A 12898-nucleotide genomic window follows, 5' to 3' on the forward strand; every position below is an offset into this window, starting at 1 on the left:
AATCAGCGTCAACATTATAGGTTGACGCTGATAGTATGGTTATCAGCGTCGACTAAGTCGACGCTGATATAAAACTATGTCAGTTTCGTACAAATTAGAAGGCGGGATCCATTGGCGCGGCGGGTGAAATTTTCGGAAAATTTGTTTTGTATCTCCCCCTTTTTTCTTCTTCGCCTCTCTAACCCATTCTTCTCATGTTATCCCCTGCCTTCTGCCTGCCTTCTGCAGTTCTGCACAATACCAGGAGAGAGAGCTAGAGCGAGAGAGAGAGATCGACACAAGAGAGAGAGAGAGAGAGAGAGAGAGTGACGGACAAACGGAATTTGTCTTTCTCATCTTTATATTTGTCTCTCTCACTAATGAACATTTGTCTTTCTCTAGTTGCCGAGCAAGGAAGAAAGAAGAGCTTCAGGTAAATTTTCTTCCTCTTAGTCTTTTCTCTCTTTTCGTTACTGTCTGCAATTCTCTCTCGTCGGAACCCTGTTTTCTCATGCTTTGGTTTAATTTCGAATCTTGGTGCATATTTCTGAAATTTACGCTTCATGTTGGCATACCTATGGTTGATTTGAGAGTATTTTGCTAATTTTGGATTAGGGGATGAAAAATTTTAGAAGCCCGCCCCTATTTGTTTTTTGTAGAAGCCCCTAGTATATGGAATTTGAGGATTATTGGGTCCACGCTAATGATGGGTGTTGTTTTGATTTTTGGATAATTTCTTGATTTGATTTTGTGTGTTTCTTGATATGGGATTTTATTTTGGGGACCCTATTCATAAATGTTCTTAATCATTTATATGGAATTTGAGGACTTTGTGTGTTTCTTGTAGCAAGGTGGAGGGTCAGGTTGTGGGTTCAAGTCCCACTGGGTGCATGTGTAATTTACCATTAAAAAAAAAGTTTTCTAATGACATCTCCTAGGTTATCTGATCTCAGTAATGACATGTAGATTTGTAGGAGGATTGCCAGGTGCTTGTGTTATGGTTTATTTTCCATCGATGAAACGAACACCTTTTTTTAAAAGAAAGAAAATTACTTATCTTCATTTTTTTCCTCCCTATTTAGGGTATCCCATGTATCTTTTAGGTTGCTGCTGGTTCTTATCCATCTCTAGCTTGTCCTCAATTATAACGGAGTTGAGCTTACTCATAATAACCCTGTGTTTTGAGATCATTGTTTGATTGGATGCCTGCCCTAGGAAGTCTTGCTTTTTTTTCTTTTTTCTTTTTTTCGGACTTCCTTGACCTTTTGGAATTTTCGATTGTAACTTTTGGGAGAATTTTGTACAATCTCCATGTACTTGAGTGCTCTCTTTTTATCTTAGTAAATGTATTACTTATAAACAGAGTAAGTCCATTTGTGATGCAACTTGTTAACTAATTGTTTTTGTTTTCTCAATTCAAAAGAAGAAGAAGAAAATGCTTGTGAGTATGATTTTGGTATGCGCTGTTTTGAAATAAGCCAAAGAATCAATTAAACCTCTCAATAAAAGATTAAGAAGTATCACATTTTGTGATTATATTATGTCAGTCGTGTTTAGTAGAGTTGTTTCCTTCCAAGTACTTTTGACTTTTGGTATCTGGTATAATGCTGATATCATTCATATGAACTGCTCTTTTTGTTTGTTTGTTTGTTTTTTTATTTTTTATTTTTTTCAGTATTTGGATGACCTTGGGATGTGTATATTTTTGCAATTTCAACTTCAAGTACCACAAACAGTTTTCCTCGTTGAAACTTTCCTTTATCTCTCTAATGGTATTTTGTAGTGATTGTTTTCATTTGCCTTTTAGTATCATCATCCTGAGGATGCAAGGTCTAAGTGTTTGTGGGAAATAGTAACATGATAAAATTGATCAACAATCAGAAGATTTGAAGCAAAGGGTAAAAGGTAAAGAGAGTGGCGGTTCTGTATAAGGAGATGTCAGCATTGCATAGGAACAAGAGGAAAAAGAGAATGAAGAAGAAAAAGAAGAGAGTAGTGGAGAGGAAGCAAAAAAAGAGGGTGAGTTTTACTTTCATTATTTTTTAAGAGAATTTTTGTGTCTATCTTTAGATGGATCATGCATTTGAGCTGTAAATATGGCTACTTCATTTTATTCATGCGTGGTTGTTAGTAAGTTTGTAGTTCATATTTTTTCAAAATTGTTCTTCTTGTTGCCATGTAAACCTGATAGAGTGGGTATGCTGCCAGTATTTGGGATGCAAGGAGAACCTTCATATTCTTGCAACTAAACAACTCCTACTGATTTTGAATTGCATGGAAGGGGATAAAGCTGTATTTCTTTTGGTTGCACTGTCACATGTGATAGATGGATGGCCCACAAAATTAAACATCATCGGTTCCGTGGTAAACTTGAGGTGGGAATGAAAGTTATTCTTTATGTCATTATTAATCAATTGTGACTGTGGCAATTCATATGCTAAGTTGAGAACTAAAGAAGTTGAATAGACTCCTAGTAGACACCTTTCGCCGCACATTGTATATTCTTGTGTCTAAAAAATTTACCAAAAGAGTTTAAGAATCATTCATACGGCAATTCACAATAAGCTAAAGAAATGTTTCAGAACGCAATGCAATTTTGTTTTCAATATGTGGTGTATATATATAATGCATTTGCAACTTAGAGGTTTATGCTTATATAGTTTGCATCCAAGAATAAAATGCATCTTTCAACTTATATATATATAAAAGCAAATGCATCTTTTAGTATAATTACATTGATTTATTGATTACAAAGTCCAAATACAATACTAAGACAAAGTAGAATGTGTGTTCCCTCTGCTACAGCTACTGAGGCAGATTTGAAGGACCATAAAAAAAATGAGAGAGAGAGAAAGAAAGAGAAGATTTAATCTAGGAAATGTGCTGAAATTGGTGAAATCAAAGGGCATTACTTGAATGTTGGTGGTAACAAGTTGCTTTGATTCAAAATCTGATTAGCTGTTCTCCAATTACTATAATTAGAACATTCCTACCTGTTTCTATTAGTACTTTATGTGCAGAATTGACTATGCTTTCTAAACTTTATTGAGCTAATTCAGTTATTGGACAAATGGAATTCAATTAGAAAATATGAATGTTATCTTCTGTCTTGTGGTGGATAAATTTCAAATAAGGGTTCGATTTTATTCTTGAGCCTTGAATTGATAAATTTCAAATAAGCATTTTCATACTTCAGCCTTTAAATTTTGGTCGATCAGCTCTTTTTGGCATTTAGATGTATATATATATATATATATATATATATATATATGTAAATATCTAAATGCCAAAAAGATATATATATATATATATATGTTACTCATACCAGTGTTCCCTGGTTCTGCGATCGAGTGCGATCGATCGCAGTACCAGAGGGTTTTCTAAGTGCGATCGATCGCAGAATTTTTTTTTTTTTTGATTTTTTAAGACCATTAGGGTCGACTTGTTGGACACTAATGGTTAAACTATCAGCGTCCACTTTGGTTTGGACGCTGATAGTTATTATTATTATTTTTTTTTAAAGGACCATTAGGGTCGACAAGGTGGACCCTAATGGTTAACTAATAGTGGACGCTAATGCTTGACTATCAGCGTCGACTAATTCTTTCGTTTACATCATCTTTAGGGTCAAAACATTGTGCCTTTTAGAGTCGATAAAGTGAACGCTAAAAGTGATCATTAGGGTCGACTCTAAGTGGATGCTGATAGTTATTTTCTTTTTTAATTTTTTAGGACCATTAGGGTCGACTTTGTGGACGCTAATGGTTAACTATCAGCGTCCACTTTGGTTTGGACACTGATAGTTATTATTATTATTTTTTTTAAAAGGACCATTAGGGTCGACAAAGTGGACCCTAATGGTTAACTAAAAGTGGACGCTAATGCTTGATTATTAGGGTCGACTTTTGCTTCCGTTTACATCATCTTTAGGGTCAAAATATTGCAACTTTTAGGGTCGATAAAGTGGACGCTAAAAGTGATCATTAGGGTCGACTTTTAAGTGGACCCTGATAATCAGACATTTGATCATTAGGGTCGGACTATTAGCGTCGACACCTTTAGGGTCGAAAAGTCGACGCTGTTGGCAACAGCGTCCACTTTAGGACCTTTAGGGGCGACTCAAAGTCGCCCCTAAAGACCTAATTTCTTGTAGTGATAGCAACTGGGAAGATGTCACTGCATGCGTAGAAAACCTAGATAGAGATGAGCAACTATAAATACCCCACAACCTTACCTTAAACCATCCAAACAACAGAAAAACCATAAACTTCCATAAATAAGCGTCAACGAATTGCAGAACCAAGTCAACAAATTAACATGACGAAGAGGTAATTTCATCTTTAACAACATGTTTTAATATGAACCTCAGATGTATATAATTATATATCGTAGTAAGCAGTGAAAGATCGATCCTTAATTTCTTTGTTTTTGCTTTTGATTCAAACTTTTTTCTTCAGGATTGCAGTTGTTACGGGGGCCAACAAAGGGATAGGATTTGAAATATGTAAGCAGCTAGCTTCAAATGGGGTGAAGGTGATATTAACTGCTAGAGATGTGAGGAGGGGAAATGAAGCTGTTGAAAAACTCAAGGTTGCTGGATACTCCGATGTGATTTTTCATCCACTTGATGTGGGGGACAAGGCTAGCATTTCTTCTTTTGCAAATTGCATCAAAACTCAATTTGGGAAGCTTGACATATTGGTACGTAATCCAACTCACCGATACTTGTGATCGGGTGTAATTAGTCGTTGCCCGTATTGCATGCATGGGTGGCTAACGTGACCGGATACCGTAGATAAGCCTTGTACTGATTTGTATAGTCTAGACACCTGCTTAAGTAGGTAAGGGAACACCTATCCTCTTATATTAACTGCCCGTATTGTATGTTCTGATCCTTGGTAAGACGCTTGATTTTAATGGAGAATATGACTTTGACTTGTAGATGGGAATATCAAAATTCACAGGGATGTGTATTTCCTATTGCTTCACTAGGCTGCTTTTCCAACCTGTTCATAGTATAGAAAAGAAAAACGAAAAAGTATAAGTATGGATGAGCCCTTATCCAATAGTCTAAGGCAGATTAATTATATAGATACCTTTCTAATCAATCTATACTTTTGAATTAAGATGAAATCATGTAATCTTTTTTAGATAAAAATAAAGTCATTTGGTTTACCATTAATGGCAGTGGTCTAGTGGTCTCAATAAAATTCTCCAAATGGTTTTAGATATGTACTAAGGTGAGAGTTTAACTCCTGAAATAAGAATCATCAATCCTATTAGTATTAGCTGCTTTGGGTCATACTGATTTCTTGATGAAACTAAGTCAGGTTATGATTTAGTCAGACTTAAGAGACAATATGTGGTTCCCATTGTCTTGGTCTTTCCCTATACGGCTCTTAGCGAGTAAGGACTACTATGGTCATACTTAGATAGAATAGCCATAAGTGATCTCCTCCGTCGGCTTTTTTGAATATGAGAAAAAAGAGTCATTTGCTTGGTGAAAAATAAAGACCAATAACTATATGAAGTCTTGTTCTTATCCCACATTTAGTACTCTACTATTGAAATTATTTTAAATTGCAGATAAACAATGCAGGGATTGCTGGATCCATAATCAACGCAGAAGATCAAGAGGGCTTAAAACAAGGGTATGATGAAGTAAGTTTCCCAATGTAATATAATCTCTATCAGCATTTTAAATTTAGAGTATAATCCAGAAATTTGAAGTACTTAATTACTGCAAGATAATGTGTTTAAGTGGAAATGTAGACTATAATATATGGTTTAATGTTTTCCTTCCCACACTGTATGAAAGAAAGTCTCATAAATGCAAAAAATAAAAATAAATAAAAGGACAAAGTTTTACTTCAAACAGGCCAGGAATGAAGGGAATTCCTCAAATACAATTTATTAAATTAACATATGTCTTTAGAGTATATTATTCTTATATGCATTTTCACATGCACTAAGGACAGATACCACATGCTTGGTTAATTTTATGAGAAAATTACAAAATTAGTTATTGTGGTTTACTTAATTTGTAATTAACCTTCAGTGGTATCAAAATGAATTCAGGGATCCCTAAGGTGTACCAAAAAGACAATTTACTCCTTACAGTAGAATTTCATCAACTGATTTAACAGATTTTGATTATGTAAATACGTCAGAACTAATAAAATTGTGACACATGTCATATTTTAGTCAATGTCATACTAACGGAATCTGTTAATTCAGTGAACGAGTAAATTATTTTTTTGGCATATCTCAGGGACCTTTGAGTTCATTTTGATACTACAGAGATCTAATTTACAAATCAGGTAAACCACAAAAACTAAGTTTGCATTTTCCCCTAATTTTATTAAAAATGTGAACAAATCAATTTTAGTTTAGATTGGGTTGATCCGAAAGAAAACTTTCTCCACAATAAAATAGTATTCAAATGATTTCAAACATATATGCTACATCATTTACCACTGCATACGATGATACAGGTTGCAGGTGGAAATCGCGGATCCTTGGAGAAAGTTTTCAAGCAAACATTCGAAACTGCCACGGATTGTATAAGAACAAATTATTATGGGATGAAGCTAGTGAGCAAAGAACTAATTCCACTTCTTCAATTATCCAATTCTGCAAGAATAATAAATGTCTCCTCCTCCTTGGGACAGTTAAAGGTACAACATTATTATATTGTTAGAGAGTGCGTTTTAAAAAAATTGCGGTTCGTTTTCAAATCGTGGGTAAAATGGTGCATTTTTTTGAATGCATTATTTTTAAATTGAACGTTTTAAAATAATTATTTTTTAATTAGCACCTGTGACATCACTTTTAGTGATGTCACAGGTGCTAATTAACAACAATGGAATTTCAGCATATCCCAAATGAGAATACAAGGAAGGAGCTAGGAGATGTAGATGGCCTCACAGAAGAGAAAGTGGACAAGGTGGTGGAAGGGTTCCTAGAAGACGTCAAGGAGAATTTGATACAAGTCAACGGCTGGCCGACAAATTTTTCTGCTTATTTTGTCTCCAAGGCAGCTGTGAATGCTTTTACAAGGGTTCTTGCTATGAAGTATCCCAACATTGCCATTAACTCAGTTGGTCCTGGCTATGTCAAGACAGATATTAATCACACAACACTGGGGTCTTAACTGTTGAAGAAGGAGCTAAAAGTCCTGTCATGCTGGCTTTGATGCCTGAAGGTGGACCTTCTGGTCTATTCTTTGATAAGACTAAAGTGTCAACCTTTTAAGTGATAATTGATGCAATACGATGCACTTGCTCATTTTTATGTAACGTTTCGTACTACTTTTTCCAATTCGATATTGTAGTTGTTTTACTTCTCACTTACATTGAATAAAAGTTTTCTATATTGCATGTTCAGAAAGGGATCAACATCATTTCCATTTTAAGTGAAATGGGTTATTTATTTTGTGTTATATATATATACCTGTACGTTTGAGAGGGAGAGTGCCGGAGTGTGAGAGACTGTCAGCCGGTGAAGTCACAGAGAGAAATGAGAGAGCGAGAAGGGCCTGGCGTGCGCGGGAGGAGAAGAAAGAGAGAGTGTCGGAGAGTGAGAGATAGTGCCGGAGTGTGAGAGAGACTATAGGAGAAGAAGAGAGAAAAAGAGAGAGGGAGAGTACGGAAGAGTGCACTGCGCGCGAGAGCAAGAAGAAAAGAGAAAGGAGGGGGAAAAAAAAGAGAGAAATGAGAAAGAAGAAGGGGAAGGGCGTCTAGGTTTGGTGCGCCTTCCCAAGGCCTGTTAGTAATGTGCCACATGTCGCACATTACTAATGGCTGATGTATAGTAGCACATGTGGCACGTTACCAAAGGGTGACGTGCCACATGTGGCACATCATGGCACGTCACTAAATTGGTATCATGCCACACATGGCACGTCACCATATTGGTAACGTGCCACATGTGACACGTCACTAATATTTAAATTTTGTAATAAAAAAATAAACATTGCTCTTAATTTACCAACTTAGTTTTTAAAAGCAATATATACTAATTAAAACTAAGAGAACACCAAGTATTTTCATATATATATATATATATATATATATATATATATTAATGGTCTAGAATATTAATACTAAAAACCACAGTTTCATTTTTTAATAACATTGGGAGTAAGTCGATCTCAAGCTAGTACATAATTGATATATTAATTTGAAAGTGTAACTATCAAATTAAACTATTGTACAATAGTTTACTTATATCTATGGTTTACCAATAAATTTATAATGCTAATTGACATATTCTTTTGACAAATATACTTAATAAGTAATAATATACATTGACTATATGTTAATGTTAATTTGGTATAATATTCTTATTGTGCTATCATTTCCAAATTTGGTGTAATATTCTTATTGTTCATATATAGTTATACAGTGCATTGGATGGCATAGTTTTTTAATAATTAACCTATTCCTTTTACAATTGTAAAAAACTTAGGGCCAAGCTATTACGTAGTTGGGAATTCCTAGGGTTGTAATAAACGTGTTCTATAGGTTATGGGCTGCATGCAATTATATGCCTCATAAGTTGTAATTTGTAATTTGTAATAAACGTGTTCTATACGTTGTAATTTGTAAACCTTAGGGGCACCCTAAGCGAGTTGATGTTTTAGCCGGCCATATAGCTTTCTAATTTTTTAGAATGTCATAAGATGATGATGATCTAGGGTTGAGCTCGTAGGTAATATATATATAAGCTATTCTAATTTTCTTTTTTATTACAAAAATAAAAAAATATTGGCGCACGTTAAACAAGCTTTTTCCGAGTTTTGTAAGGGTATGTATCGATGGTGAATAAGTACTACATGAACCAATATATATTAAATTTAGTCTATAAATATATGGAATGGATCCATATATATATAAGTACTATATAATTATTTATTAAGTATATATTTGGAATTTGGATTTACTAATTAAGTAACAGTAAGCACGTGGTACTTACTGTTACTTAATTATAATTAAGTAAATACTTAATAAATTATTAATCAGACACTTAATAAAGGGTAAATATATTATAAGATCCTGAGTTAACTCGCTAAAATTAAATAGTCCCTAAGTTTTTTTTTTTTTTTTCTTTCAAAAATTTACTCCTAGGTCAATCAAAATGCAAGAAAAAAAATCTTTACCGTCAGAATTTTGTAAATGCTGTTAGTCCCTTCTAAACGTTGCGTTTTTGGAATGCCAGATCAAGCGAAAATGTTGATCCTACGTGTCCAAGTGTATTCGTAGGATCAAAACTCAACGTTTTGGGTTTCCCAAAACGTGAGTTTTGGAAACTTGGAGGTTTTATTTTGAAACACCCAAGTCATATTTCTTTCCCGATGAAACAAACGGACAAAAGAATCCCAGGCATACCCATCAACCAACGTAGCGGCTGAACGGAGACCCACTGATGCACCCATAGACGGCTGAACGGACACCCACCGACGAACCCACCAACGGCTAAATGGAGACCCACCGGCGCGACATAATCCACCATCAAGCCTAGCGGTTCGGCGTCCAACCTGAATTCGGCGTCCACCCATTTCTGCCCTTGAACCAAGACCCACCGATAGGCAACCCATCCGAGGTATTTCCCATAATTTTTTTGTGGTTTGTGTTAGTCTAACAAAGCCTACCACCCTTAGGGTTGTAATTGTTCTCAACCCTCTCTATGACCCATAATCAAATGTCAAAGGACAAAACACGACAAACATTGGCTATTATGGACAAAGCCATTACACCCCAAAAGTTCACAATAATAATGGAATAATGACATATTCCATTTGAACAACAACCAATATGGACCACACCCGTTGCCAACAATGCAATAAAGTATGTTTTGTAAGATTCCAACACAGATTATATTGTATATATAAATCCAACACAGATTCAACAAAAATTTTGGGGGATGGGGGTTTTGACAAAAATCTTCCAATACAACAAAAGCTTCCTAAAACTAGAAGAAAATGCTTCCACACTGTTAGACCAACACAAACCACAAAACAATTATGGGAAATTACCTTGGATGGGTTGCCGGTCGATGGGTCTAAGCTCTACGGCAGAAATGGGTGGACGCCAAATTCAAGTTCGACGCCGGACTGCTAGGCTCAACGGTGGATTCTGTCCCCCGGTGGGTCTCCGTTCAGCTGTCGGTGGGTCTCCGTTCAGCCGCTGTGTTGGTCAGTGGGTATGCCTGGGATTCTCTTGTCCGTTTGTTTCATTGGAAAGAAATATGGCTTGGGGATTTCAAAATAAAACTCACAAGTTTCCAAAACTCACCGTTTTGGATGTTCCCAAAACGGTGAGTTTTGATCCTATGTGTACACTTGGACACGTAGGATCAACATTTTCGCCTGATCTGGCATTACAAAACCGCACCATTTAGAATGGACTAACTGCAATTACAAAATTCTAATGATAGGGATTTTTCTCGCATTTTGACTGACCTAGGGCGTAAATTTTTAAAAAAGACAACTTATGGACTATTTAATTTTGGCACGTTGATTCCGGGACTTATGCTATATTTACCCCTTAATAAATAATATAGAATACCAAATTATTAATGTATAGTACTTAATTATAAGTATGTATATATATTACTAGAACTTGTTATTATATGTATATACAATAAATTATAAATAGGGGAAACTACACTAAGCCCTCCTGAACTTCCAGCCGATTTTGTAGACCCCTACTGAACTTCCAAATCTCTCATTTTGGACCCTTGAACTTCCATTTTCTCTCACTTTGGACCCCTCTGTTAGTTTTCAACGTTAAAGTCAAATAGTCTGACTTTTTATGCCCATTATACCCTTACTCAGTCCACTTGAAATTTCGAAAATGCCCAAAACTACAGCACCCACCCTAGCCCAAAACGACACCGTTTTGGGCATTAAAATTATATATATATATATTTCTTAAAAAAAAAAAGAAAATGAAAAATATGAAAAAACTTAAAAAAAAAAAAAAACCCTAGCCCAAAACGGTGTCATTTTGGGCATTAAAATTGTTTTTTTTTTTTTTTTTTTTTGAAGGGAGAAAAAGATCGGGGTGGCTGGCCAAAATGGGGTGGCTGAACCACCCAATTTTTGGCCAAGGGGGTGGCTCCCATGGCCGGTATGGGTGGTTCGACCACCCCCATGACCAAGGGGGTGGTTCGGCCACCCTCAAAAGGCCAAAAAAAAAAAAAAAAAAAAACAGGTTTTGGGATTGGTTTGGGCTTTTGAGGGTGGCCGGACCACCCCCAAGGGCTTGGGGGTGGTTTCGGCCACCCCCATACCGGCTGTAGGGGGTGGCCGAAACCACCCCCAGGCCCTTGGGGGTGGTCTGGCCACCCCCAAAGCCATTCCATTGTCTTTTTTTAAAAAAAAAAAAAAAAAAAAAAAAAAAAAAAAAAATTTTGCCAAAAAAAAAAAAAAAATTAATGCCTAAAACGACGTCGTTTTGGACTGGGTGAGTGTTCTAGTTTTGAAGTCCAAAACGGTGTAGTTTTAACGTAGGAGTATAATGGGTATAAAAAAGTTAAACCGTTTAATCTAATGTTGAAAACTGACAGAGGGGCCCAAAGTGAGAGCAAATGGAAGTTCATGGATTCAAAATGAGAGATTTGGAAGTTCAGGAGGGGTTTGCAAAATCGGCCGGAAGTTCAGGGGGGCTTAGTGAAGTTTCCCCTTATAAATATTAGTCGCGCTAATATTATTTACGAACGTTAAATGATCGAGCCTAGTTTGATATGGGTATATTAAACGAATGTTAAACTTGTTCTATTGCATGAATGAAATACCTATGCAAGCTTTAATAATTTATAATTTTCGTAATTTTGTTCTCAACTCGTGCTAGTATTCGCGCGAACGTTAAACGAGCGAGCATAGTTTTATTAAACGATCGTTTTATGTATTGATCGTTCCATAATTGAGTTAATTAATTAAAAATTTACAAAATGGTGACGTGTCAATGCATATTATACGTCATTCTTTAGTAACGTGTCAATTTGACAAGTTACCATTTGGTAATGTGTTAAGGTGGCACGTTACACTTTTCGTCATAATGAAAATCATCTTTTGAGAAAGCTAATCCATGCATCCAAAGCCAGAAAAACTTTACCAGATACAACAATATCACACAATTTGCTCCATTTAATGATAACCATTCAAAACCTTGGATTTTTTTGTTTATCATTCTGAGAAAAGAAGTTCCCACCCGACACCAAAAGGTCAAGGGAAGGCAGGCTTCCAGGCCTTTTCAAGTCCCACCAACACACAGTCACCCGTCACCTCTGAACTATGCTCGGCAAGTTGTACACAGAGAGATAATCAAATCCATAGAATTCAAAGGTTCGTTCAGTTTTCTTACCAAATGCTTTTACTTACAAAAAAAAAAAAGGGTTCATTTAGTGGCCTTCAATGCAAGATGAACTTTTTCTAGCAACCTTTTGTTTTGTTTTGTTTTTTTTTTTTTTGGTCAATCAGTTTTTTTATAGGCCACGTGATGATGGATAATCTTTGCACCCCCACACCACCCCATGGATTAAACCCAGGACTACACCTTACAGAAAGAGGGAGGCATGCACAAGGCTAACAGGCCTAGCAGTTTTTTCCAAAGACTTCTCTGAACAAAATTCTGGTGCTATTTTGAAATCATGAATATCATGATGTAAAAGTTCATCAAACAAAATGGGGAAATCAAATATTACATGTACCAGCAAGTCATCCATCACAGTTGGGTATGCATCCTTAAGATCAATGACAGCAATGCCCTCTCGTTTTTACCTTATTAAGTAAAGAAGCTGACTCTTTTCCTTTAGATCATACTTAGACTGTAGACCAAGTGACAAGTCAAAATGTTACCCACCATGAAAGAGGTATAAGGAAAAAACTAAATACAACTTAAATACTAAATCGAAA

The 12898-nt window shown here is 35.8% G+C and overlaps 1 protein-coding gene and 1 long non-coding RNA gene across 2 annotated transcripts; both read left to right on the forward strand.

The window, feature by feature from the left end:
- Positions 1 to 210: 210 nt before the first annotated feature.
- Positions 211 to 2310, forward strand: LOC132173663 (uncharacterized). Its single transcript, XR_009439334.2, has 3 exons — positions 211 to 412; positions 1787 to 1998; positions 2188 to 2310. It is a non-coding gene; the product is annotated as an uncharacterized LOC132173663 (long non-coding RNA).
- A 3-nt stretch (positions 2311 to 2313) lies between these two features.
- LOC132174355 (short-chain dehydrogenase/reductase 1) lies at positions 2314 to 7304 on the forward strand (the record flags this gene model as incomplete). Its single annotated transcript, XM_088514321.1, is given in 6 exon segments — positions 2314 to 2354; positions 4437 to 4680; positions 5566 to 5640; positions 6474 to 6656; positions 6854 to 7111; positions 7114 to 7304. Coding segments are annotated over 6 exon segments (921 nt in total), but the record flags the coding sequence as incomplete, so codon positions are not given.
- Between the last annotated feature and the right edge of the window lie 5594 nt (positions 7305 to 12898).

Source organism: Corylus avellana, chromosome 3 (genome assembly GCF_965113065.1).
Source record: "Corylus avellana chromosome 3, dhCorAvel1.hap1.2, whole genome shotgun sequence".
NCBI classification, from domain to species: Eukaryota; Viridiplantae; Streptophyta; class Magnoliopsida; order Fagales; family Betulaceae; genus Corylus; species Corylus avellana.